Source organism: Grampus griseus, assembly GCF_964374135.1.
Source record: "Grampus griseus genome assembly, chromosome: 19".
NCBI classification, from domain to species: domain Eukaryota; kingdom Metazoa; phylum Chordata; class Mammalia; order Artiodactyla; family Delphinidae; genus Grampus; species Grampus griseus.
Window position 1 is genome coordinate 58728779 of NC_139013.1, and position 27497 is coordinate 58756275.

The 27497-nt window shown below is 54.2% G+C and overlaps 3 protein-coding genes across 6 annotated transcripts; all 3 read right to left on the minus strand.

Annotated features, from left to right (window-relative positions):
- Positions 1–162: 162 nt before the first annotated feature.
- LOC309837162 (5-hydroxyisourate hydrolase-like) lies at positions 163–3124 on the minus strand. 4 transcript variants are annotated; one of them, XM_082677537.1, is made up of 4 exons: positions 3079–3124; positions 2277–2458; positions 876–1011; positions 163–421 (listed from the first exon to the last, which is right to left on the minus strand). In XM_082677537.1, the coding sequence occupies exons 2-4, from the start codon at positions 2405–2407 to the stop codon at positions 332–334; spliced, it is 357 nt and encodes a 118-aa protein (XP_082533663.1). In that variant the 5' UTR covers positions 2408–2458; positions 3079–3124; the 3' UTR covers positions 163–331. The 4 variants fall into 4 exon arrangements, with proteins under 4 accessions (XP_082533663.1, XP_082533664.1, XP_082533661.1 ...); XM_082677538.1 differs by having other exon boundaries at positions 2277–2416; positions 3079–3122; XM_082677535.1 differs by lacking the exon at positions 3079–3124 and adding an exon at positions 2786–2949.
- A 10369-nt stretch (positions 3125–13493) lies between these two features.
- PRDM7 (PR/SET domain 7) lies at positions 13494–26327 on the minus strand (the record flags this gene model as incomplete). The annotated part of the gene is made up of 11 exons (XM_082677849.1): positions 13494–13685; positions 16519–16716; positions 17818–17855; positions 18427–18623; positions 19749–19816; positions 20231–20502; positions 20718–20819; positions 23435–23488; positions 25312–25419; positions 25733–25856; positions 26259–26327. The coding sequence occupies 11 exons, from the start codon at positions 26325–26327 to the stop codon at positions 13494–13496; spliced, it is 1422 nt and encodes a 473-aa protein (XP_082533975.1).
- On the minus strand, positions 24910–25065 carry LOC309837445 (large ribosomal subunit protein eL39-like; the record flags this gene model as incomplete). Its single annotated transcript, XM_082677930.1, has 1 exon — positions 24910–25065. One exon carries the CDS (start codon positions 25063–25065, stop codon positions 24910–24912), a length of 156 nt encoding a protein of 51 aa, XP_082534056.1.
- Positions 26328–27497: the final 1170 nt, after the last annotated feature.

Below are 27497 nucleotides of genomic sequence, written 5' to 3' on the forward strand. Positions count from 1 at the left end.
GCGTGGCTGTGTGGAGAGGCGCCCCCAGGGCCCACGATGCCGTCCGGCCCCTTCCCCGAGCCCACCAGCTCTGTGCGCACACCCGCCCCCATCCCACCTGGGGCTGGGCAGCTCCAGCCGAGCGTGCCTAGTGACCGCAGCCGCCTCGCAGATGCCAGCAGCAACTTTATTGAAGCCCGAGTGACAGCTGCCACTGGGGAATCGGGGCCAGAACGTCCCCGGGAAGTGTGACCCTGGTGCCCGTGAGCAACAAGCCTGCCCTGCTGGTCGGGGGCGGCTCAGCCTGCCGTGGTGACGGGTCCGGGCTCGCAGGCCGGCTGCCGGTCAGCCGCTAGCTCCCTCGGTACGTGGTATAAGACCACGGGCTCAGCAGCAGCGGCACGTGGAACTTGTGGGTCTCGTTTGTGATGGTGAAAACGACCTGCGGGCAGAGGGGACACCGGGGGAGCCAGGGGCCAGCATGGAGCGCACTCAGCCTGGCCTCAGTGCTGCCATGGACTCAGCAGCCCAGACGGCTGACCTGGGGATGCAGTTGGGGGGCAGGAGCCCCAGGGCCAGCTGGGGGGTGGTGGGTGTGGCTGGGTCCTCCCCAGAGAAAGCACTCGATCTGAGGGGCCCTGGGCCTGCAGGTTCCCAAGGGGTCCCGCCCGAACAGGTCAACTGAAGAGGGACAGTGAGCTGGACGGGGCTTGGGTGAACCTCTGTCCGCAGGGGCTGAGTCAGCCTGACCCCGGAGCAGGTCAGGGACGGGTGTGACGTGGTCAAGCCCGGCACCCCTTTCTTCTGGGAGCCCAAAGCAGGTGCGAGGTAGTGGAGGCGCAGGGCCGGCCTGCGGGTCACGGTGAGTCATGGGCCTCCACCCGTCTGGCCCTCACCTCCACGTACGGGTAGAAGCTCTCCTGGCCCCTCTTCTGCCAGTAGCCCTCAGTGTCGAAGGACAGCTTGTAGGTGCCCGCCTTCATCTGGCCTGGCAGCAGGAGCCCAGGGCAGCGGCCGTCAGGGTCCGTGTAGCTGGGGAGAGAAAGGGGGGGTCCCTGCAGAGGGGGCTGAGGAGCTCCCGGCCTGGGTCCCCCGGGGCTGCGTGCCCACCGGCCTCCGATGTCCCCGCAGCCTGACTGGGACTCGGGTGAGCGGGCCTGGGCGGCTATGGAGCAGGACAGCGTCCAGGACCTGGGGCTCTGGAGCAGCCCAGGGACACTGCGCACTGTTTGAGCAATCACAGAGAAGCAGAAGGGAGAAAGTTCCCACAGTCTACCCCGTGAGCAATAATCGCTTTATATCTGGCATGTATACCTTTCAGATTTTCTCTATGTGTAAATATGCTCATTTGCAAACTTTAAGAACGGGTTGTACTAGTCACACTGTTTTATAACGTGTACTTTTTGTTTAATATACTGCGTGTGGCTTTCTGGTTCAGTGACTGTACCCAAATCGCCATCCGCGTGGTGGCCTGTTTGCAGCGGCACCAGTGGAGGCTCTGAGGGCCTCTGCTCCCTCGGAGCCCCCGGCACCTGCAGCCGTGCTCGCAAGCATCTGCGCTGTGATCAGAAAGGGTGGCATTTACCAGCGCAGTTTAGGGGGTGTGGTTGGGAGTGGATCTGTACGCCCCCCGCCCTGGACTCCATGTGTTCCTCCAAGCGCAGATGGGGCCTGGACCCCCGGCTTTTCTGAAGGCTCCATACCCTCAGGCCTGGAACCTTTGGGGTCCAGCCAACCAGCCCACACCAGCGGGAGGGTCGGGGGAAACTGCTCACAGCTGACCCATGACACCTGCCAGTCTGGGCTGGGCGTCCCCCAGCAGAGCCTGGGCCTGGGGCAGGGGTAGCGCTGCCAGGCAGCGGACACCTCCTGCTGCCCCAGCCGTCCCCCCTCGCCCCCCAGTCTAGGAAAGGGGTGCCTGTGGTGTCTGCACACAGGGTGCAGTGAGAATATAGAGAACGTCCAGTGCCCGCCTGCTGCCCCGCACAGGCCACCCGTCAGTCAGTGACAACCAGGCCCTTCAGGTCCCACCTCAGGCCTCGGCCGGCCCAGCCTGCAGGAAGAGACACACCCCTCTTCCCCCTGCAGCGGGCACTTGGGCTGTGAGCTGTCCCAGCACGTTCTGTGGCCCTGACCAGGACTACGCAGCCTGTTGAAAGCGCGGCCCCGAGAGTCTGCAGGGGGACTGTCCGGCTGCGGCGAGCCCTGCTCCCTGCCCTCCAGGCCCGCACCCCTTGCCCTGGCGTGGGGCGGGGAGGTGATCTGGACTCAAATCCTGCCCCAGACCGCCCTCCTACCTTTTCCTCAGCTCGGTCCACTGCTGGCCATGGTCCTCGAGCCTGGACAGACGGAGGCAGAGGCCCTCAGCCGGAAGCCCTGAGGCAGTGTCCAGTACGTGGGTGGTCAGCGGGCTGCTGCCCGGCTCCATACCTCTGCCCTGGGCCACGAGAGGGACAGGGAAGCTGCCTTGTGTCCACACCTGCAGCGGAGTCGGTGTAAACAGCCCCGGGGGACAAAGTCCCAAACTGCCCCTGGGCCCTGGGTGAGGAGCTGCGGGTGGAATTGCCGAGCAGCCCGCGCAGGCTGCGGTGACACACTGCCATGCAGGTCGCTGACCTGTCCCCCTCCTCCCCCAGCAGCCCCCTCCCCCCAGCACTGACGGGGTCTCCACACCCAGGGGCCTCTCCCTCAGTCATTGCCGGCTGTGGGTGGCCACACGGGGTTCTTCTCCCGGAACTCAGCTCTGTCCCCTTAGCCCCAGGTGGAGGAGAGTTCAGGGGCTCCGAGTTCGGGCCTGTCCCCCTACCTCCGGGGAGCCCAGGTGTCGCTGGAGTGTCCGCAGCCGCAGGGCGACCCCGGAGCTCATGCCGGGCCGGACTGGGGTTGGCGAGGTGGCGACACCACGCTGCCACCCCCAGAACCTCCCCGGGCCCCTCCCTGGCCCCGGGGGCCACGTGTCTGACCAAACTCGGGGCGGAACCACAGGGAGGGGTGAGGCCGGTCTGGTTCGCAGCGGCTTCACCTCGGTGCCCACCTGGAGGGGCCCAGGGGGCTTCACGGGGGGGGGGAGCGGAGGGGTAGGCGATCGGGGTGCACAACCTTTGGGACCGTGGAGGCTCCTCCCGGCCCAGAAGTGGAGCGGCCCTGGGGGGCGGGGCGGGGGCGGGGCGAGGGGCGGGGCTCGGGGACGTTGGGGTTGAGTGCTTGGCGGGACCGGATGGGGAGGGGCGCGGGGAGGGGGTGGGGCTCTGGCGGGGCGGGTAGGTCCAGCCAAGGTCCACTTCGGCCGCTGGGCGACGCAGGGCGAGCCTGACGACCCCCGGGAGCCCCTGAACCGGTGTAGCTTGTTTTCTTCCCTGGGAAGGTCGGAATTTGATGGTAGCCCCGACAGGCCACGTGGTGGTGCCTCAGGCGGGACGGATGGCCCGTGTGGTCGCACTGCCCGCCCCTCCTCCTACCCGCTCTGGCCCTCGACCCCCAAGGAGCAGGGGCCCGGCACACTGACAGGGTAGGGTCTGGGCTATGCAGAAGTGAGGAAACAAGAGACAAGGCTGAGCCGACGGGCACGAGTCCGTCATTGTTTCGCAATAGTCCGTGATGTGCACACGGAACCGACTGTTTATAATGTATAAGTAAAGATAAGGGCGTTCTGTGCTTAAATCTGGGTGACGTTGCCCGGCGGGCTGGATTGCTCTCGATGTGGAGTCATTTTTCTTGTGGCTAAAGAGCCTTTTCTAATTATTTGGATAGTGAGTGGGGCCAGTTTGTACGTTAAGGATCACACCCCTCTGAGGTGGGGAAGGGGACCTTTCTAGCGACACTTGGGTGTTGGTTACAGTGCTTTGCAGGCAATCAGGAAATGTCTGTCTGAGATTTAAATGCATGTGACGTTTGGCAGGGCTCACGTTTTTAGGAGGTGGCCCCAAAGAGACACACACCTGTTTTGGTAAACGCCCATGGGGACGGGACCAGAAACAACCAGACTGTCCCCACGGGGGACAGTTAAATAGATGAACTCTGCCACACACAGCAACTGTGCAGCCCAGTGAAAAGAGTGAGGCCCATTTGTGTGTCAGGTGGATGGTCCGGGGCGGGAGGCGTGTGCCGCTTCGTGGTTTTACATCCCCGGTAGCTTTCAGCCCGTTGCAAGGGCAAGCTCACTTACCACCATCACAAGCTCGGGGTGCAGCTATTAGGGCCCCCTTTTTACAGAGGAGGAAACTGAGGCACAGAGAGGCCAAGTACTGGAATATTTTCTAGTGTGGTACACGAAAGACTGACGATACCAGGTCCACCTCTGGGACAAGCAGTGTCGACAAGCGTTGATTATTTTCATTCTGTAGCCTTTCTTTGGACACTTGAAGTCTCAAATGTCAAGCTGACAAAAACAACAATCAAACCTTTTTTGGAGGGTGCCCTTTTACCCCCTCCGTCCTTCTCTGCCCCGAGAGAAAACCTATTCTGGGAGAGCGCGGGGCAGGGCAGGGCGTCGTCACAGCTCCTTCTGGGGCCTTGCTAGGGCCCGCTCCCCAGCCTGCAGGCTTCACCTGGAACCTTCCCTGTGCCTCTGGGAGGGCAGTGGGTTGATTAAGAGTAGGCATGGGGGTCCAGCCTAATAGGCCCAGTGCCAGCCATGCCGTGCTCGCCGCGTGACCCCGAGCTGTGACCCTGCTGCCAGGAGGGGGAACAAAGTGCACGTCTACCTGCTGGGCCTCTTGTAAAAAGAGACCAGACACAGGCCTTGAGCTCCTCCCTCCTCCCCACTCCTTTCTGACCAGGTGAGTGTGATGCTGGAGTTGGAGCATTCCACCCCCCCACCCCCCCTGCCCCGCCCCCTCCCCGGCCCCGGGCGGACAGACAGAGGCCCTAAGGAAGACACACGCTGAGGAGGAAAGAAGCTGCATCCCTGGAGTTGCCGCTGGACCGCCTGGCAGGTGGGTGGGGCCTTTCGCGTCTGGATTGTGTTAAGTGCAGTGATTTTAAAGCACTCGCGTTGATTTTTCCAGGTGGGTAGCCCAAAGCGTTTCTGCTTCAGGGAGTTGAGATCATGCAGGTAAAACGTATAACTACACACAGGGTGCTCAGTACCTTGGAACTGACCGTTCTTCCCGGGTGGCCGAGACGCTGAGCAGCAACGAGGGTCACCCGTCCTCCTGTCCTAGGGAGAAGGCAGCCGGTCGGGCCGCCGTCTGGGTCTGTGCTGGCGCTGGGAGGTCCCCGCCCTACCCTGAGCCCCTGGAGAGGCCCACGTGGGACCAGCCTCTGGGGCCCCGCTGAGGCACTGCAGCTGCGCTATGACACCAAGGGTGCCCGAGCCCCTGCCCCTACTCCACGCCCCACCCCGGGAGTCCTTCCAGGCCGCTGTGTCAGAACTCAGCGGAAGGGCCATGAGGGCAGCTGGGACCTTCCTCCACTGAGGAAATATTGAGCATCGCCAGGTACACTGAGGCGACACAGGTGACGAGGGGAAGGCCATTTCACATGGTGCTATGAGCTGAGAAGGCCACACGATGGGCGGTGCCAGAGGGTGACAGGCGCTGGAGGTCAGGGGGCCTGCCGGCAGGCTGAGGAAGGCGAAGCCAGGGGTGGGGGTCACAGGAGGGGCGCATTTGGCCCCCGGTAGCATTTCAGCTCCCCAAGGACCTGGGTTATTGTCTGTTTCGTCAAGGCTGTTCCTGTGCCTGGGATAGGACCTGGCCAGAGGTAGGTGCTCCATCGGTATCCCTTGAATGAATGGGCAGCAGGAGTGTGCAGATACGCACGGGCAGAGACGTCAGGCTGCAGAGCGGGAGTTAAGTAGACGAAGAGGGCAGGCATGAAAGAAGAGAGCGCGGGAGAGAGAGAGGCACGGTTTCCAGGCCCTGCTTCCCAGCCCTCGTCGGGCTCTCCTCCACCCCGAGCCTGTGCACTCTGTTTCTTTACGGGAAGCTGCCTCTGTCCTTCACTCACCCATGTGTCCTGCGCTGCACGTCTCCGAAGCAGCTCCGAGTCTGTTCCCACCACAACCCCTGTGCCCGAAGCCTCCTTAGTCTTAAGCCGGGGCATCAGAGAGCTCTGGCCAGAGATGAGGCCCCTTCCCTGCCCCGGGACAACCGCACCTTGTCTGTGTCGTGGACTCTGCTTTCTGCACCCGTGTGCCCGTTCGGGTCACTGCCTGGTCCAGGATTGGCTGCCCTCGCCCTGGGACAGGGAGCATTTGTGGGTCAGTGAGTCCCAGGGGGTTCTAATGCTCCGCCAGGCTGAGGACCCCTGGCCTGCATCATGACACTGCTGCTCAGCAGCGACACATGGGCCACCGTAGAACATAGTTCACGAGGCATCCGCTGGCCTCAGCTGGACTTCGAGGTCGGGCTGAGGATGGGAGGGTTGGTGCTGCTGGTGCCTGTGATTGCGGCTGCGACCACAAGCCTTCAGCTTGGGGGTTGCCGGCACACAGGCACGTGGTGGTCAGCGCGGGGACCACAGGTGCCGCCAGAGAGCAGATGCACCAAATGTGGGGGGCCTTCCCTCCACTAAGTGACTAGCTTCCCCGGGTGCTGTCTTGTCAGGCACACCTCAGGGCTCATCTTGGCTCACCACTCAGCAGAGAAGCAGACGTTGATAAATTCATACCACCCCCTTCCAAAACTGACCCAGGAGGAGACTTCCCCTGGATTGAGATCTGATCAACATATTCCTAGTCCCAGCACCAAACTGGGGGGTCCTGGGACCCCTTCAGTTATGTGGTCACCGCTTCCGGGGTCAGGATGCCAGGAATGTTTTCCGGTTTCACCAGGGGATGTGGTCTAATTTTGTGGCAGGCAGAGCCACTTCGTTTTGCCAGTTAGAGGAGGGGGCTTGTGGGTACAGTTCTGATTTCCTCCAGGGATCCCTCAGGGCTCACTGCGCCCGGGGCTCACCGTCAGCCTGTGTGCGCCAGGAGGACCCCGCCTGCAGCAGCCGCCTCTTCTGACTGGTTGGTCCATGTGCCAGTTGGTCTGGGGTCTGTTCTCATGGGTTGAGTGTCTGTTCTGAGTGGCTGGTGTCTTCTTCTTTATTTAACTGATATATTTTTTTATTGACATATAGTTGATTTACAATGTTGTGTTAATTTCTGCTGCACAGCAAAGTGATTCAGTTATACACATGTATACATTCTTTTTTAAAAATAATCTTTTCCATTACGCTTTACCGTAGGGTATTGAATGTAGTTCTCTGTGCTGTACGGTAGGACCACGTTGTTTATCCATTCTGTATACAGAAGCTCACATCTGCTCACCCCAACCTCCCACTCCATCCCTCCCCCAGCCCTTCCCCCTGGCAAACACCAGTCTGTTCTCTATGTCCGTGAGTCTGTTTCTGTTTCATAGAAAGGTTCATTTGTGTCATGTATACATTCCACATATAAATGATTCCATGCAGTATTTGTGTTTCTCTGTATGACTTACTTCACTGAGTATGATAGTGTCCAGGTCCATCCATGTTGCCGCAGATGGCCTTATTTAATTCTTTTTTATGGCTGAGCAGTACTCCATTGTATATACGTACCACATCTTCTTTATTCCTTCATCTGTTGGTGGACATTTAGGTTGCTTCCATGTGTTGGCTATTGTGAATAGTACTGCTATGAACATAGGGGTGCATGTATCTTTTTGAATTATAGTTTTGTCTGGACATATGCCCAGGAGTGGGATTGCTGGATCATGTGGTAGTTCTATTTTAGTTTTCTGAGGAACCTCCATACTGTTCTCCGTAGGGGCTGCACCAATTTACATTCCCACCAACAGTGTAGGAGGGTTCCCTTCTCTCCACACCCTCTCCAGCATTTATTATTTGTAGAGTTTTTAAGGACGGCCATTCTGACCGGTGTGAGGTGGTACCTCGTTGCAATTTTGATATACATTTCTCTAATAATTAGCGATGTTGAGCATCTTTTCATGTATTCTTCTTCTTCCTTTTCTTTTTAAAAAATATTTATTTATTTATTTGGTGGCACGCGGGATCCTCGTTGCCACGTGCGGGATCTTTGTTAGAGCATGCAGGATCTTATGCTGTGGTATGCAAGATCTAGTTCCCTGACCAGGGATCAAACCCGGACCCCATGCATTGGGAGCTCAGCGTCTTAACCAGTGGACCACCAGGGAAGTCCCCTGTATGTCTTCTTTGGAGGAATGTCTGTTTAGGTCTTCTGCCCATTTTTTGATTGGGTTGTTTTGTTTTTTTGTTGCTGAGTTGTATGAGCTGTTTGTATATTTTGGAAGTTGAGCCCTTGTAGGTCTCATCGTTTGCAAATATTTTCTCCCATTGTGTAGGTTGTCTTTTCGTTTTGTTTATGGTTTCCTTCGCTGTGCAAAAGCTTGTAAGTTTGATTAGGTCCTATTTGGGTTTTTTGTCTGTATGTTTGTTTCTATTGCCCTGGGAGACTGACCTAAGAAAACATTGGTATGATTTATGTCAGAGAATGTTTTCCCTACGTTCTCTTCTAGGAGTTTTATGGCGTCATGTCTTATGTTTACGTCTTTACCGCTGGTGCCTGTTCTGATCGGGTTGTGTCTGTGCCTCACCAGCTGGGACAAATGTAGATTTGATTGCATCACTGGGTGGCCCCCTCCTGACCCCTGACCTGTCACTCCAGCCCAGCAGTGGGCACACCGATGGTTCCCCTGTGCTGGTTGATGGTGAACGTGTTGTGATGTGGCACTGAGGGGCTTGCCTGAGGATGTAGGCAGTGGCCATGTTGTTCGTATCCTTATCGCCATCTGCAGAGGTTCCTGTGGGGACAAAGGGGAGAAGAGTTGATGGTGTCAACAGCTAACAACCAGCACGACCAAACAAATTAATATAAAATCTAAAATTAAGGACTTCCCTGGTGGTGCAGTACTTAAGAATCCACCTGCCAGTGCAGGGGACACGGGTTCGAGCCCTGGTCCGGGAAGATCCCACACGCCGTGGAGCAACTAAGCCCATGCACTACAACTACTGAGCCTGTGCTCTACGGCCCGCGAGCTACAACTACTGAGCCCACGGGCCACAACTACTGAAGCTTGTGCACCTAGAGCCCGTGCACCGCAACAAAGAGCGGCCCCCGCTCGCTGCAGCTAGAGAAAGGCTGCGCACGGCAACAAAGACCCAAGGCAGCCAAAAATAAATAAATAAATAGTAAATAAATGTATTTAAAAAGACTCTAAAATTAAATATCTTCGCTTTTTAGTCTACTCACTATGAAGATAACAAAACTGCATCAGGTGATGTAAGTGGCAGCTCAAACACTTCACCAAAGTCTTATAATTATTCCCAAATGATTTGTTTACTTTCTCAGAAATCTTCACGTCATCCTTTGATGTGACTGTCACTATAGGAACCCTGTGCACCATTAACTTCAGGGGCTGAGAAACTGTTAGGTGGCTGAGGGGAGGGCTGTCTTCTATATCCCATCTTTCCATCTGTCGCACTGCTCTCGGGTCCCTTCTGTCCTCCCTTTTCCCCTACCGTTGTCAGGGGAGTCCTGTCTGGACCCTGGCCACGCTGCGGGAGCTGGGGCTGAGCACACAAACCAGAGGGAGAGAAGTGGTGAGGCTGGGCCGACGGGTTCGGGGCAGTGTGTCCTGGTTGCTAGAACCAAGCCTCTGGTGTCTGGTCCACGGAGAGGACCCCAAATGGCTTTGCGCGTCAGGAGGGCGATCCGAGCACAGCCTGTGCTGCCTGGTGAGTGGCGTGGAGGCCCAGGAGGAAGCGTTAGTGGCTGCTGGTCGCAGGCCAGGAGGGGACAGAGCACATCCTCTCACAGCTCCCTTTGCTACGAAATGCCCAGTACCTCCCGTGAACCTCAGCGTCCATCCCCAGGTGTCGGTCGGAAACGATGGGTATATGGACACGGCAGTGCTGCCTGTGGTGCCTCGTGAGACCAACAGAAGCTTCCGGACAAGCAGCTGCTGGGGCGCCGCCAAGTCTGTGAGTAGGCTGGCGCCTGGGGAGGGAGAGCTGGAGGGAGTCCTGCTGGCCCCGGAATCAGGAGCAGTCAGTCAGGTTGCTGCTTTCAGGGGCACGAATTGGGAGCATGAAGGGAATGGGGCCAGAGCAGCCGCGGGGGAGGGTCTGTGAGCAGCAGGGACACGGCAGGGGTGCGGCCGCCAGCAGGCGACCCCGGACAACAGCAGCCCCACGATCCCCGAAGGGCCCCCATGCTTTGTGGCCCTTGTCGACCCATCTCTGTGGGATTCTGCCTGTGGCCCCCCGAGCCCCCCAGCCCCATTGCTGTGGAGCAGGGTCTCTGCTGCTTGAAACCACAAAAACCTTTGCAGTCCTGGAGCTGTCCCCCGCTCATGTCAGGGGGAACCTTCAGGGCAGTAAGAGTTTCTTTGATATTCGTACTTTAGTTTCCCAGAGTTTTCATATTTCCCCTGATTTTGCTGCCGTGTGTCCCTGAAACCCTCTGTTGTCTCATGGGGTGGGCTTCCTCCGTCACAGACCCCTCAAAGGCCTCCCGCCGGGTGAACGTGGGCTTGTCACTCGGCTGCACAGTCTCCACGGGGCCCCTTGTCCCACCCTTGCTGTCCCCAAGCTGGGTCTAGAGAAGGCCCGTCCCAGCAAGAACCCACTTTCTGGCTTTATCTCTCGTCCCAACGACCGGGGAGTCTTCCAGCCTCGGAAAGATCACTCAGGGTTTCCTGCTTCAGTGCTCACGGCAGAGAGCTTGCGTCCTCACAGGAAGCACTGCAGCTGCACGTGACCCGTGACCACGCTCCCAGGGACGGACCAGGAGGGGTGATGGATGAGCTCCTGCACCACTTGCCTGAAGGCACTTTGCCCCCCAGCCCCTTCCTTCTCCCCACTCAGGGGTGGAGTGTGGGCCTGGCCACGAACTCGCTTTGACTGTGGGTGAGGGCGTCCTGGAGTGAGAGCAGGGAGGGGGACCTGGGTCCCCAGTGAGGCCACCCAGCGAAGTGAGGCTTCATCTGGGCCTTAGTTGGGCTCGGAGGGTATGGCCGAGGGTCTGCTGGACGGGACACCACATGTAGAGGGCCCTCAGCCTCATATGGATGGCAGCAGTGACTGTGCTGAGAACTTCCTGTACCAACCCAACAGCAGGGGAAGTGGAGGCTCCAGGGCTTCATGGTAACTAAGTGCAGAGCAGGGACTTGACCGAGCTGACCTGGTGGCTTGGGTCCTGCAAGCTTACCACTGGAGTGACAGGACCTGCTTGTTCTCTCTGCTCAACCCTTCTTGCCACCTTCTCCTCCACCCCACACCCTTATTTTTGCTGCAAGAGTCATGCCTCTCTCTTTATTATGTATCTTTGCAGCTAATATTTGTGGTAGAAGATGTCTACTGTGCCATCAGAAGCCGGCATCTCATGGAATCCCCAGCCTCTTCCACGACCGTAGAGCTGGTTCCTGACACCCAGCTCTGCCCACCTCCACCTCTGCAACTCTCATGTGTGGTACCTGCAATATAACAGGTGCTCAAAAAATGTTTCATGGCCTTCCCTGGTGGCGCAGTGGTTGAGAGTCCACCTGCCGATGCAGGGGACACGGGTTCGTGCCCCGGTCTGGGAGGATCCCACATGCCGCGGAGCGGCTGGGCCCGTGAGCTATGGCCGCTGAGCCTGCGCGTCCGGAGCCTGTGCTCCGCAATGGGAGAGGCCACAGCAGTGAGAGGCCCGCGTACTGCAAAAAAAAAAAAAAAAAGTTTCATGAATAACTTCAGAACTCAGCGGTTGTCTGACATATTTAGAAAAGGAGTGGCCGCCCCTATTGCCAGCACCCCTGAAACCCCGCAGGAGACACAACCTAGTGTGGTCCCTTCTCTCGCCTGGGGGAGCGTCACACCAGCCGCCCTGTCTCCCTGCCTGTAACAAACACACCATAAGGAGGCTCGCTGGCCCCTGGGCCAGTGATGCTGTAAAAACCTGGCCTTGTCCTTGTGAGATTTGGTGTGAAGACAACACAGAAACAGAACCAGCAAAGAAGGATCCTGGTCAGGAGTAAATCCCTCTCCACAGTGACCCTGTGAGACCCCAGCGCTCCCTCTGCTAAGCCTGCTCCGGCTGTTTGGGAAGGGGCCCTTGTGACTCTCCGGGCAGCGGGTGGGAGGGATAACCCAGTCTCTCTTCTGCCTCCTGAGACCAAGGTGGGCATCGGGGAAACATCCACACCTCCGACGGGGGTCCAGAGCGGGTGTCCCGAAGGACAGGACCTAGCCATCCAGTGAGGCCAGGTCTTGTCCACACCGCACTGACCTGCTGGAGGGTCTTGGGTTTCCTGGCCTCCAGCATTCCCACCGCCAACCCCAGCCTGCAGCGTCTCGGGAGCCCCTCGCTGGCAGCCCCCCCGGGGGCAGAAAGCCGCACAATCACGGAGAAGGACGATAAGCACGCAGGACAGGTGAGACCAGCAGTGAGTGTCCCATGTCCCCTCTGCTCCCCAGGGAGCACCCCAGCCCGGGCCAGCCATGGCCTTTGTCCTCTTCGGCAGTGTCTTTGCAGTTAATAGTCCCAGACACCTTCCTCTGGAGGGGAAGATGCAGTGACCGCGGGAGGGGTGAGGGCGGGGTGTGCTTTAGCCCTAAACCCGGGAAGCTGCAGAACTTCCTTGAGCCCCGAATGCACCACATGGGTAACCCTGCAGCAAGCCAGGCCAAGATCTCGACAGATTCTCTCTGGAAACACTTTTCATGTCCAACAAGAGAAGGTCTGTTAAACCCCCGTCCGACCCCGGGACGCGGGGCACGTTGTAACCATGGAAACTGAAGGGAAGGCGTTTGAGAGGCTTCTTCCTCGGTGTCTCCCCCAGCGGCCCCTGAAGGTACTGCACCCGGAGGAGAAGCGCTCGCTCTTGTCTCCTCACTTTGGGCCAGGCGGTGCCCACCCCTCACAGCCCCTGCTGCCCGCCTGCTTCTGAGTTGCATGGAAACCTACCGGTCACGAGGCCAAAGCGGGCTCGTCTTGGTGAGCAAAAACAGAGGCCGGTGACAAGGTAAGATGGGGGCTCAAAAGATTTCGTAGAAGAAAAACGTGCACGTGTGTTCCTGTGTGTGTGCACATGTGTCTGTGTGTGGTGACCAGATGCTGTATTAATTGGTGTTGCCTATACAATTATGAGTGGCTTTTATTTTCTGTATTTTCTAAATTTCTTTTTTTTCTAAGCACCTGCATATTACGAGAAAAAGAAAAAAACAGCAAAGCTGCTGACATCAAGCACGAGAGCTTGCAAAATAAGATCTTAAAGTACATATTTCAGAATGTTACAGGAGTTTTCTCTGGGTGATAGATGAACGGCCTCCTACTTTTGAAAACGAACTTAAGGGAACCTCTTTGGTAAGTTTTCAGGGGCCTGAGCTTTGAGGACAGCGTCTGTGGGTGACACCCTCCCCACACGCAGCTCTGCCTCAGGTACTGGCTGGGCTAGTGGCCGACCAGGCGGAGTCTGGCAGCCAAAGACCAGTTCACCCTCTTGTGCTCCGCGCTCACCTGCTCAGCTAGGGTCCCGGTAGAGCAGCAGGCCGGTGGGGCTGGCACAGCCATGGGGCCACTGCGGTCAGAGCGGCACATGTGATGGAGGCTGCTGGTGTCCTGTGTGGCCATCCAGGGCACCCGCAGTGTCAGGTGGAGGCCCTGCAGGCGTCCCGAGCCGAGCCCAGCGCGTGTCAGGCGGCGCACATTCCTCCGAGCCCCCCTTCAGCACGCAGCTGCCCGTGGCGGGAGGGTGTATAAGCCGCCAGCCCCCTTGCTAGAGGTGAGCCGAGACTGGGTGAGAGGCCGGAGTGCCTGTTTGCGCCTGAACTGTGGGGTCGCACACCATCGCCGCCACCACACAGGTCATCCATCTTCTGTGCAGGCCGCGGATGATGGGGGCCAGGGACTCGGGGCGTCTTGGGGGCTGGCGGCCTCACCAGGAATGGGGTTTATTGCCAGAGGGGAGGGGAGGGGAGGGGGCAGGCCTTGAACTGCTCAGCCTTGCAGGGGATTCGAGGGCCACCTCTGGTGGGAGGTGCAGGTGAGAAGCCCCTGGAAGTTTCTGGGGCCCCTCCCCCACAGTATTTCAGTCGAAGCCCCTCTGCCGGCATCACCCCCAACTCCGTCCCTCCCGTGGCCGCTGCTGAGAGCCGCAGAAGATGGAAAGGTTATGGTGCTTCTCTTCCCATAGGGAAACAAAGCCACAGACACACAGATTCCCTTATAAAAGCATGAAAGAAGGGAGCCAGTAATAGTGGCTGTTTGTTATTGACATCCACGTGGTTCACGTAGAGATGCTTCCCAAGCCTGCACGGGGAGGGGGACTAAGGGCCGTTGTTCGCAGTCATGGGGTCTGGGCTCCCCGCTTCGGCCTTCCTGAACCCATTGTGGTGGGAACAGGACTGGGCCAAGTTAGGGCTCCCTCAGGGGCAGGGAGCTTGTTCAGAGAGGAGAGGATGGGGCCTCCTTTCTGTACCAGAACTGAGTTCTGGGTCTAAGCACAGCGTGGCCTCCTGGAGCTGTCAGTACCGTCACCTACCCAGCGGGAGAGGCTTCGTGCCACCTCGTCCTCACGTGCAGCCTGTGCACCTGCGCTGCTGGCTCCACGGGAGCCCTGAGCTCCCGGGGCCTCGGGGCCGTTAGCTGTGAGCCCACACTGTGCGGGCCTGCTCTGCCCACAGTGTGCCCCATTCTCCACCAACTTCTCTTAGAAAAAGTGAGTTGAGGGATAAAATATTCAACAGTTAAGAATTTCAAGGTGGTGACACCGTTGCACTGAAGCACACAGGCCCAGGTACACGGCACGTGCGTTAGAGAAGCTGCGGTGTGGGCTTCGAGGACACTGTGTGCAGGGGGGCAGGAGAGGTTCCGAGACTCACGGGTGGTCCGGTTCCTGCAGGCGCGGCTCCAGACTCCGTTCTCAGCAGGTGTGGGCGAGGGCCGCCTTTCCCAGGTGACTGTGTGTAGAGGGGCTCTGGGGCTGCCCAGGCTCAGCGGAAAGGGCAGCGGTGGGAAGGGAGGTTGCCCGCACTTAGCATCCTGACCTCTCACCTCCTCGTCAGGGCAGCTAAGTCTGCAGGTGAAGCAGCTGTGTCTGACCAGTGCCTGAGTGGCCCCTTCTTTTTCCAGCTCTAAAGACCTGGAAGACGTGGGCAGGGAGAGAATAACAAAGGGCGGGGCTTGCCCTCTCAGCCAGCCTCTGTGCCAGATTCTGCCTGTGCTTATCGATCAAACCAAAAGGCTGGCACTCCCATCCCATTTTATAGATTAGAAAAGAGGCACAGAGAGGTTGAGCACCTTGCCATAGGTCACACAGCTGGTGAGGGCAGAGCTGAGAATTGACCCACTATGGTTGGATCTGGAGTCCACATGCTGTGCTGACCCTGAGGCGACAGCAAAGAGAGAGCGAGGGAGACCAGATACCCCAGATTGAGCCAGGCACACAGGCATGCACCCACACATGCACGAGGCCTTCACCTTTGAGGCTACAGAAGTCAGAGGAAACCAGAGAGGAATGAGGAGAGGCCAAGGGAGAATGCCCTTCCAGGGGTTCAGTTCCTACGGAGACCGGGGCTGCGAGTAGGCGTTCTCTGTGGCCCTCTTGGACCCCACTGCTTTCAGTGATAAGGGGGGAATGAGGTACACAGTCTGGGCTTCAGATTTGTGTGGAGACAAAATTTATTAAAACAGGAGTCCAAAAACCATGAAGGGGATTGGTATGAACATCTCCAGGGCAAGTAAGACACCCTCTGCTGTTTATCTACCTTCTCTCTTATCATGAAAGCAGAGGATCTACGTAACCAGTTATTTCTGTGCTCATCACACTCTTAGGGAATGTAAGGGGTCATAGACTTCCTTTGAAGCTCCCTCAGAGCCGAGGTATGTGGTGGCTACATTTATCCTCCCGTGGCTAAGGTGTGGTTTATTGGTAATGACTCCCTCACCCTCCCTGCAAACATAGGGCTTCTCCCCTGTGTGTGTCCTCTGGTGTCTGATGAGACTTGACTTCTGACTGAAATCTCGCCCACACTCCCCGCAAACATAGGGCTTCTCCCCTGTGTGTGTCTTCTGGTGTCTGATGAGATTTGACTTTAGACTGAAGTCTCGCCCACACTCCCCGCAAACATAGGGCTTCTCCCCTGTGTGTGTCCTCTGGTGTCTGATGAGATTTGACTTTTGACTGAAGTCTCGCCCACACTCCCCGCAAACATAGGGCTTCTCCCCTGTGTGTGTCCTCTGGTGTGTGATGAGACCTGACTTTAGACTGAAGTCTCGCCCACACTCCCCGCAAACATAGGGCTTCTCCCCTGTGTGTGTCCTCTGGTGCTTGGTGAGACTAGACCTATCCTTGGAGCCTTGCCCAGAGCTTCTGTACTTGACTTTTACAACTCTTGATACTCCTGCCCCTATGAGTAATTTGCCTGTGGCCTCTGGGTTCACTTTCTGGCCTGTGCTGGGCCCTGCCTCCATCATTCTCTCATGTGCCCTAGAGCTCCCCATTTGTCCTTTGGGAGAGGAGGAAAAGGCCTTTGAAATCCTCCCCAGCCTTATCCTTTTCAGCAAAGGTTTGGACCTTTCCTTGACCTCTTGACATTCAGGTTTGTTACTCCAGCTGTGTGGATCAGAATATTGCTGCTGCCGATTTTGATAGCCTGGGCAGGGATCCTCTGGCTGGACGCGGTCTCTTGCAGATGTTCTCGGGAGGACCTGAGACGGGTGACTGCATTCCACGTGTTGGCTGAGGATTTTCTGACTGGAGAAGGCCAGAGAGCAGGAGCCACATGGATGGATCTTGGGCTTTGGGTCTGCTGAAAGAGGAAGCTTCTGGTCAGGTAGATGGTTTATCTCCGGTAAGGCCTGAACCACTAATCATCTCAGTGTTGACAGCACAAGCTCTGTCTCCCAGCAAGTGTGCCTTTACAGTCTACTTTTCCCTTCCATTTTTACTCACTCTGTCTTCTTCAGAAATCCAGAAAGCCCGTATCAAGGGCCTCTTCTACCTGTGGCCCTGACTAGGGACCTTCAAGTAGCATCAGAGGCAGTGTCACTCCTTATAAGAGGTGGAACTGCAGTGACCTTTGCCCACATAGGTGTATCTGAAAAGTCCTATGACTTTGTGACAGAGGGGCCACAGGTATTCTATCCTGTTGGGAGAGAACACTCTTGATGATAGGTGGAATCGCCCCGAGTGACTTCCTACGAGGGGAAGGAGTTTATTAAGTTAGGGGCACTCATCCTGGAGATCTCCAGATGTGGAAGGCAGGGTAGGGTAGTGGTTAGGGCACCTGTGAGGAAAGCTGGATTTGAGGCTCCTCATTCACAGAGACGTATTAGTTGAGCAGCCATTGTGTCTGAATCTCTGTGAGGAAGTGGGATTCAGATTGGACAAGACCGAGTGGTCCAGGTCCCACTGACTAACGGACTCTGGCTCCTGATGCCCCAATTAGGTCACGAATTGCTTCTCTCTCAGTTTTCCATAAAGTGGAAAATGAAAGTACGTCCTTCCTCAGAAAGCCAACGAGTATTCACACCTCATTGATTTCAGTCAGGCTTAGTCCGTTTAAAATGCAGTAGGAAGTTCTGTTTAAAAATACACCCCAGCTGCTGCCCTTCTTCAGCCAGTCTGCTCTCCCCTCTCACCTGGTGATGAACTGACCTCTGAGCGGATTCCCCACTGCTATCTCTTTCCAAAAAATGAGCCAAAGCATCATCTTAGAGCAGAGAACATGCCCCCTGCAGCTGAAAACCGCACGGTTGTTTCACGTCACCCAGGGGGACCCCCATGTCTGTGCGTGGAGCACAGGCCCTGAGGCCTCCGTGTTCTGTCCAGCCTGCTTCCTCTCGCTCTGTGCTTCCTTCTTTGACCACCTGCATGGCCTCTCTTTCCTGCCCTGGTGCTGCGGCACTGGCCGTTCCCCTGCCTGGAACACTTTGCCCACAAATGCTGTCTCGGGAGAGCACCACACCCCACCCCTCCGCTCACAGTGATCCAAGGCACTTTTTCTGGGCTACTTTTCCTCAAAGCACTAATTGCTGTCTGGTATGAGGCACGTGCTGCTCTAGGGCAGTGATTCTGACCGTCCTGTTCAATCTCTATTTCCAGTTCGTGGAGCCCTGCCTGGCACAGTGTATGAACTCATGTGACAACGAACCGAAATGGTGACTGAATGCAAATCAACGTGTACACATATCATCTAGAAATATGGAGGAGATGAAGAAGAAATGGCTAAAGGTGAGAGAGCTGGTAGGTGCTCGAAAACTTGTTTTTTTCCTCTAAGCCTTTCAGCCCTATATGATGTTATATATTTTTTGCATGAGGGATTAAAAAAACTAGAAGAAAAAAATTTTAATATAAAAAGTTTCCCTAAGAGTCAAAGGCTTATGGATCAATTTCTGAAGCATCTTAATTGAAACTTTGCTGACTCCAGACTGGAGTTTACCCTGATGGAAAGCCGGACCGTGAAAGCTCCCCAGGAGTGCTTCTTGCTTTGCGTTGGAAGAGCGGTGGCACCCACCTCTGCCCGCCGCCACGAGCTGGCTCTTCCACCCGCTGCCCCACGGGATGCCGAGCTCCTGGCTGTACTCGTCCCCGTACCAGACCAGCAGTTCACAGCCCGGCCTGACCACCCGGCAGGTTCGGTAGAAGATCTGCCTGTGATACTGGAAGGCCACCAGGTTCTGCTCTTCCTCATCCCGGGCACAGTTCACATACCTGGGGTTGGGGCAGAGAAAGGGACAGAAAGCGCAGGCGATGGGTTCCCTCCACCCGTCAGACCCGAGCCAGCTCCTTGCCATCGCGGCCTGGTGCTGCCCCAGCTGCCGCTGCTGCTGCGCGGGAACCTGCTGCTCACGCCTTCGAGCTTTTCCTGTGAATTCCTATCTCCAGATGCTGTTGCCCATCCAGGCCAGATTGCTTTTCTCTCCTTACCTACTTATCTGTTTTCCAAAGCCCAATTCCAGACCTGTCTCCACGTGGATTGGCCGTAAAACTGGTGACCTCTAAACTCTCAATGAAGTTCTGTTTTTATTCCACAGAACTTGGTGCTTCTAGTTTAGCACACATCCCTCAGCACTCAGCCCCAGCCTATGTTCTCTCGAGAGGTCTGTCTCCAGTCTCCCCACGTGCATCCAGGGCCCCCATTCACTTGCCTCCCCCAGGTTCCTGTAGAAACTTGGAGAGCTCTCTGACTTAGCTCGAAACACAGAACAATAGTAGTTTATTCATTTTCTGCCTCCCCTGATGAAAGGAGGGGACCTTAGAGAAAGGGGCTGCTCACAACCATCCTGCAGTCCGTTTGTCTCCTGGCTTCAGAACCCAGTTCTCACTGGAAGCAAGGCTGGGAAGGTGGCTGCCCTCACAGACTAAAGGTACCTCCCGGTAGGTTATGGTGGTGCTGTGCACTTCTTGAAAAATAGGAAAATTATGATTAAATGTTCCTAAAATCAATTGCTTAATGTCTGTCTGCAGTGTGTCCTCCGTAAGGACATGGGTGATGTGATCTGTTTAAGTAATGGACTCCGTTTTCTAAACTGGAGCATAATAGTAAGTGCTTGATAAGTGTTAATTAGGTAAATAAGTGTCCCTGGTGAATCTAGACTCCTCAAGTTGTTTTCAGGTACCCCAGTTTTCTTGAGCACAGAGACGTATTTTGAGGACACATACTATATTTTTATTTCCTTTTTTCTGACGTCTCTTGAAATGAAAGAGCATTGTGTGGAGAAAAAAGAGGGACAGAAGATGTAAAAACCATTGAGGGGGGCAGTCTGAGAAGGAAAGGGACATGGGCTTGAGAGAGATGAGTGTCCTCTCTGGAACCTGGAAACCTACTGGACTTACCTCATCCAGTTGGCCCAGGACGTGTCCTTTCCATCCACATACTCGTAGCAGTTTCTCCCTTTGGTGATCTGAGTGTCAGAAAAAGAAGCTAAAGGCTTTTATTTTTTTTTTTGGTGGGAGGTGATAGAAGAATTATTTCACTCTGCTGTCATCAGTGCTCTTCAGCCTGCACGGATGCAACTGCCAATCGTGACCACGCAATGAGCTCCTTAATCACCATCCTCATGTCTGAGTCTATTTGTCCGCTCAGGCCAAGGGCCCCGCACGGGAGGAGCCGCTTCCTTGTGCCTGTACCACCATGCTCCCACCTGGCCTCTGATCTTTAAGCAGAAGTTCCGTGTTCATGCAAAGTGCACTCAGTACACAGAGCTAACCGTGTTGTCCCCATCCACGTCCTAGCATGTTGAAGGTGAGGCCCCCCTACCCATCCACAGAAGGGATGTGGAGGCCAGAGGACAGGGGAAGAGGTGGGTGTTTCTCACCAGCCAGGAGTATCCACTGTTGGCGGCCTCTTCATCTTCTGTGATCTGACCCTCATAGGGGCCAAAGTGCAGACCCAACGGCAGATCGGATGCCTCGTTCCATACTCCAAGCCCAGCCTCAGGGATGCCTGATGGTCTGATACTTAATCCAGGGGGCAGAGTGAGGGCTGAGCGGTTGGGATGCCCCTTCTCCACTGCACTGTCCTTTACAAATGTAGGGGCCCCGTGAGCAGCACAGCTGTCAATGAAGAAGTTCTGACACTTCTCACAATCTGGAGGCGAGAGCGACAGGGATTAGGGAAGATACAGTGCGTGTTCCTGGTTGTAAAGACTTTCAGAAAGAACTGGGGCGCTCATGTCATTTGGCCTCAATCCTGTTCCCCAAGTCACTAGACAAAGGGGATGATTTGGGGACCAAATGCTAAGGTGAGATTATTGTAGCAAGACATAACAGCCTTCTCTGTAATGGGCCAGTGGGGTCACTCACAGAGGTAGTCGTCATCCTGGGGCTCGCTGACCTCTTGGTACACGTGGCCCTTTCTTTCTCGTAGGCTATACATCTTCACTTCAATCTGCTTTGCTCTGCGTTCTAAGTTGGAGAAGAGTAGGTAAGCAAGGTTGGTGGGGTCTAGAGTGTTGGTCCCTGTTTTATCAGAAAATGTGAAATCCCCTCCCATCAAATCATCGCCTGTCCTTCTGTATACTTTGTTTTTCCCCCGTTTAGCTACTGGTTCAGACAGACCGAGGCTCCACACTGACTACAGACGCCCAGTTCAATGTTAGCTTCCTGTTCTTCCCATTATTAGGTTTAACTTCCCAACCTTTCTACTTAGAAAATGGTTCATTGACACATTTACTCATTCAGAAAATATTGGTTAAGGCACATTACGTGTTAGGCATTGAGCAGAGGCCTTAACTAAGAAAGCATGGTCACTATTATCACAGATGGATTTTTGAACAACGTGTGTGTGTCCGTACTTTTATATTTAATTTGATGTTTTCAAACACTGTACGAGTTATGTATCCTTATGTTTACTTTAGAGATTAGCAATCAGGACCACAGAAGACATGTAAGATTTTCCCAAGGCCCCAGTGCTAACTTCAGGTCTCAGATCAGTCCAGCCTAAACCCACGCCTACCCCAAGTCCACCCCACACACCTAGGCCATACTAATCAGCGTTTCTAGAAGAATTAGAGGGACTAAAGCCCCCAGGTTATTTTCTCTCACCCAGCTTTTGTCTAGTGTGCCATGCAGAGGTGCTTGCTGCTCCGGGAGGGGGCGCTGGGCTCTGGGCCTGCGCAGGGCCACTTGCCTTCTGCAGTTGCGCTGCTCCTGGCAATTTCTTCAAACTAGATTCATTACTTAATGGCACCGGGGGCACTGCCTTCAACGGGAGAGTCACATAGTGAAAGACAACATGCATTTCTTTAGTTCTTTAGGGCTTATGAAGTGTTTTCACATGCATGACTTTAGTTAATACTCCAACAACCCTTGGAAATACCCGGGGCGGGTGGAGTCTGAACACTAGAGCGTAAATAAAGGGCCTAAGTGGGTAGTGAATCAAGACTAGAACCCATATCTTAAGGTTCCTTCCCTTCAACTTTCTCTCTAATTTCTCCGTAAAAGTGAGAGCGAGTCAGGGAGAATAATTGGGAAGAATCAACAAAGTCTGGGAAAGAAGCGGGGGGTAAGGGCTTATAGAAAAAAAGAGGGGGTCTTCTATTAATTAGTGGACCTCTGATGGACGAGGAAATGTGGAAAAGTACAGAGGGGACAAAACACTTCTGGAAAATGAGGTGACAGAGCAGTGAGATTGGGAAGAGAACAAAGAAATGGTATGGCAGAAACTTATCTAGACAATAAAGAAAATGATGCTGAACGTTGCAGGTTGCCATATCCTAGAGAGAATGTTTGGAATCAGAGTAGCTGGTTCCCATCGATTCTGCTTGAATAAGGCTGTACGACTAGCTAGTTCTCCTCAGTTTCCTGAACCATAAATTGGTATACATGCTAATTCTTAACGTTACAGTGGACATGAAATTTAATAACGTTCACCAAATTGTTTTGTGAGCTACTGATATGTAGTACAGTGTGAATGTGAGAGTCCAGCCCTGCTATCAATTCACCCCCTCAACTGTCTCCCTATTTGAAATCTAGCTCACAGATACTATCTCCAGCACTCCTTGACCCTCTTACGTCTAGGTGAATGTTTAAATGTGGAGTCACTCATTCAGAAAACCTCCAGGGGGCCCTCAGGGGCCTTGAGCTGGGCCTGGGACTTCTGAGAAGAAACGGGTATGGAGCAGGCTCTCAAAGCTTGCAACGCAGGGGCAGGCTAAGCAAATGATTCCAAACATGACAGTTGCCTAATTAGAGCCCGGAGGAAGGAGCTGTTACTTTCTCCTGCAAGAATGAGCATTTGAAATCAGTTCCAGAGGGATGAGTTTCTGTTGAAACGCGGGTAACCTATATGAAGTCCTAAAGTTATATTCTTACTTTTCGTTTTCAATGATCAAACTTGAAGCTAGTCAGGGCTGGGAGATGCTTCCTCTTATTAGAGTAGCAGGCTCTGAGGTTGGGGGTCCATCTCCTTCTTCGTCTCGGACAATCCACTCTACAAATTGCCTACAGATCTGTAAGCTTCCCTTAGTCAGATGGTCTTAGCATGTCACTCACTTTGGCGTAGCAGAAAAGAACTGAGGTTGAAATCACCCGTCAGATGAATGATATAAAGATGTATGTATGAATAAGACAGTGTAAATTTTATAAAACTATGGAAGTTCTACTCAGCTTGTAAGTGTTTCAGAGAAGGAGCTTTGGATGAGATTGCACTACCAGTGATACTGTGATCTCAGGCATATACTCAAACATTTCTTTACCTCAGTTTCTTGATCTATTCAATATAAATGGGGATAGTTACACTACCTATAGGTACTACAGGATTGTTTTAAGGTTTAAAGTGAGTTTATTCATGTAAAATGCTTAAAATAGAGTCTGAAATATTATGAAAATAACGTGAAAATAGAACAACCTACTACTGTTGCTATTCTTATTAACTATAAAAATGATGATGATATCAGACATTGTGCTAAAGAATCATGAAAGGAAGCAGCAGTTTCTAGGATACTCTGTGTATTCTCCTATTCTTACCTGTGATTGGATCCATGAGGAAGGTTTTCTTGTCAACAGGATTTGGGAAATACTTACCTTCTGGTGTTTACTGTGCTCCACTCTGAAGGCCACCCAAGATGGTTTAACTAAAAGATGATGAGAAATCAGTGTTTTGGTTGGTAAATGTTTCCAAACTCTGGGCATCTGAATTAAGGACACAGAATTCTGAACCAGAGAGCGACAAATGCAAGGATTACCAAAGGGGGAATGGAAAATGATTTCTGTATCATCAATGCCTATGCTTCCACTGGGAGCATCACAGTTTTCTTAAAATTAAAAAAAAAATAGACATAAACCTCATCTGTGCTTCATCCTATGTTCATAAAGTATCTAATAAATTTACTTCATGACAAAAATACTCAACAAAGTAGGAATAGAAGGAAGTTACCTCAATATAATAAAGGTCATATATGAAGAGTCCACCTCTAACATCATACTGATTGGTAGAAAAAGTGATCTTTTCTAAGATCAAGAAAAAAAGGAAAGGATGCCCACTCTCACCACTTGTATTCAACATAGTACTAGAAGTCCTAGCCAGGGAATTAGATAAGAAAAGGAATCAAAAGGCTTGCAATTTGGAAAGAAAGAAGTAAAATTAGGTTTGTTCACAGATGACATGATTTTATGTGTAGAAAATCTCTAATATTCCACAGAAAACGGTTAGAACTAAAAAAAGAATTTAGCAAAGTTGCAGGATACAGAATCAACACTCAAAAATCTTCCTATGCACTCGGGACTTCCCTGGTGGCGCAGTGGTTAAGAATCCACCTGCCAATGCAAGGGACACGGGTTCGAGCCCTGGTCCGGGAAGATCCCACATGCCGTGGAGCAACTAAGCTCGTGTGCCACAACTACTGCGCCCGCATGCTGAAACTACCAAAGCCCGCGCGCCTAGAGCCCGTGTTCCACAACAAGAGAAGCCACTGCAACGAGGAGCCCACGCACTGCAAAGAAGAGAGCCCCCTCTCGCCGCAATTAGAGAAACCCCGCACGCAGCAACGAAGACCCAACGCAGCCAAAAAAAAAAAAAAAAAAGAGAAAACTATTGAGAATTATACTGGAAAACCTATATATCCACCTCCATTCAGTCTTATGTCACCATTCTGCCACAACCACTGTGGGTCTTTTAATTTCTATTTCAAAATTCAAAAACAAAATAAAAACAAACAAAAAACTAACCAAGACACAATGAAGCCACCTGCCAGCCCTTACTCCTTTGGTGATGAATTTGGTACTTCTTATTCACATTCAAATTTTTATACATTTACGGCCTTTTAATGTACCTATAAACAATATATATATATATATTTTCCAACAAAAGCTCTCATATTTATTACTGAGCCAAAGCACTAATGCAGAAACACTGACACAAGGAGAAAAATCATTTTTTCCCAATAAAACAAATGGATGCATTTGTCCAGATAGTAGTGATGCTTTCAGAGTGATACGGTAAGATGCAAGTGACCTTCCACAGCATAAATACGTGTGCCACCTCATGGGTGGCTCCCTATAGACCCAGCTTGGTTCTTCTCCAGTGTCTTCTCCTGGAGCTGTACCTGGTTTTATTACCAGTTTTCATTTGAGTCCACTGGGGAATGGGACGATTCTCCTTTGGTTTCTGGCCCAGGAATCGCTTGATCATGAAAGTCTTGTGAGAAGACATGGTGAGGAGCAGAGTCAACCGCACGTCGGATGGCAGAGAAGGGGAGGCTAATTATTTTACATATTTAAAAACTTTATATGGATAGTCTCTTACTGTATAATATTCTGTTTTGCATCTTGCTTGTTGGGTGAAAAATTATGGTTTTTTTTTTTTTTTTTTTTTTTTTTGCTAATGCCTGAGACGCAGCTGAGACCCAAACCCAGGTTGTTTTCAGGAAGACACCTCTAAATCTTCCTGGCCCCTCACCTTGCTGCCTTGGAGTCCATTCTTCATCAGAATCCTCAGGGTCACCCACCTGGGCTTTGATGGCCTGCCTGCGGTGACACATGAAAGCTGGCCGAGGGGCTCTGAGACCTGGAAAGGAGCAAAATCTTGGTTCCAAAAGGGAAGAGCTGGAAGGAGGAACAAAGCCCAGAGGCGATGGGAAGTGCCACAGAGCCAGTGTGACTTGGTAGGATGGGCTGGGAGAGTCTGGAAGGGGTGAGCTCTGCGCTGCCAGGGCCAGGCCCGCACTGAATACAGAAGGACACGTTTCCTGCAGGTTGGTCTCCACACGGAAGGCAACTGGGAGCAGACGAAGCCATCTCAGAGAGAGCCAAGCTAGCGCTGAGACCGAAGACGTGGTGCGCGCTTCCCAGGCTCCCAGGCGCCCAGCATTCCCTGTTACCTAGAGTAACCAGCGCTTCATAGTTCTTTTTCACATTCCTATATCGGACTTTTTCCCATTCTCCCACCTCTGTCCATTCTTCCTTGGAGAAGTATATGGAAATGTCTTTGAAAGCGTCTTTGGCCTAGAGAGAACAACCGATTTCATCAGTGACTTACTAATGTAAGTCAGAACTTAGAGCTGGGCCCCTCCCCCACCCCGTGCAGGGTGTGCCGGAGGCCGCTGGGTGGTCTCTGTGAGACAAGGATGAAGGTTTTCCTTCCTGACCGTGTCCTGCCTAACTGAGCAGACGCTGAGCATTTTCCTAGCTCTCCCTGGACACACGGCAGTTGACGATGCTCTAGTGTCCTGTCCCCCCCGCCCCGCCCCGCCATCCTAGACAGGACCGGGCACCCCCATCCTGCGTGCCTTCACAGAGAAGGTCGCCCAGCAGTGCAGGCCAGGAGTCTGAGCCCTCCAGGGACCAGCCCCTTGTCCCTCCTGTAGAGCCGGCTTCGAGCCAGGCTCTGCCTCCTCCACCGCTCACCGTGGGCTTCCACGCTGTTCTCCCAGCATCTCCCTCAGTGCTGTCCTCCGGCCGCCTGTCGGTGCTCATGGGCCTGGGACCGCCTCAAGGCCAAGGTGCCTGTGGAAGGAGAAGGTGCTGAGGTAGCCCCGGCCCCTGCCCAGAGCTAGGTCTGTGTTCCTCGGCTGGGGTGTCCCGAGCAGGAAGGTGTGGGGACCCGGCAAGGATTAGAGGATGCGGAGGGTACTGATGGGGTGGACGGATCCTCGCCAGCCACGACAGTCCAGCCTAAGGTGAACTAGATTCGGTTTCTTTGGCCCCCCTGCAACTCGGGCCCTCTGAGGAAAGGCACTGGGAGGGCTGTGTCTGCGGGTGCCTGAGGGAGTCCTGAGGAGACCTGGAAGCCCCGGACTGCTGGGCTGGGGTCAGCTTGACAAGCAGGGCTCTCTTCCAGCGAGGGACAGGGACTATTTCTCCAAGGAGGGCTTTGGGGATCTCCACCTGGGGACTCCGGAAAAATCTGGGCAAAACGTGCGTTCTATGTCTAAGGGACAGATCGCTCAGCCTGAGGAGATTTGGGCCGCTCCGGCTAAGGGAATTGGGGTTCCTCAGACCCGAGGGGATTCAGGGTCCCTTAGGCTGATGGTATCTGGCGTCTTTTGGCTGAAGGGATGTAGAAGGCGCAGGTTGAGAGAACTTGGGACCTTTGAGCCTGAGGAAATCGGGGGTCTCTCCTTAAGGGGCTTTAGGTTCTCCCACATTGAGGGTAGCTGTGGTCTTTGAGGATGAAGGGGTTAAGAGTTCCCGGGCTGAGGGTAGTCAGTGCCTCTGAGGGTAGGGAAATTTGGCCTCTCTGCAGGTGCTATTTTTAGGGCGCCTAACCTCTAGGGGTTACTCCGGGTATTTGGGGGGTCTAAGCATCAGGGGATTTGGTGTTTCTGTGGGTGAAGGGACTTTGGGTCCCTGAAGCTGAGGAGATGTGAGGTCCCTCAGGTTAGGACCCGGGGTCCCTCCAAGCTGACGGGATTTGGAGCCCCTCAGGGTGAGGGGATCTGGGGCCTCCCAGCCTGGAATTTGAAGGCCTCGGGCTGAGGGTTTATAAGGGTTTCGCAGTTCCCGTCAGTCTCCCCGCTGTCCCCTCGCAGGGCCCACCCCGGCCCGGCGCGCGCTCCGGCTTCTGCAGCTTCGCGAACTCCTGAGGTGAGGCGAAGCGAAGGGCGCGGAGCCGGCTTGTAAAGCCCCGTCAGGTGCAAGCCACCA

Coding starts and splice junctions, on each gene's coding strand:
- LOC309837162 (XM_082677535.1), bottom strand. CDS start 2,845: ATGAGCTCCGGGGTCGCCCTGCGGCTGCGGACACTCCAGCGACACCTG. Junction 1,012..2,276: donor TGGACCGAGCTGAGGAAAAG/GTAGGAGGGCGG, acceptor TTCTCTCCCCAG/CTACACGGACCCTGACGGCC. Junction 422..875: donor GCTTCTACCCGTACGTGGAG/GTGAGGGCCAGA, acceptor CTCTGCCCGCAG/GTCGTTTTCACCATCACAAA.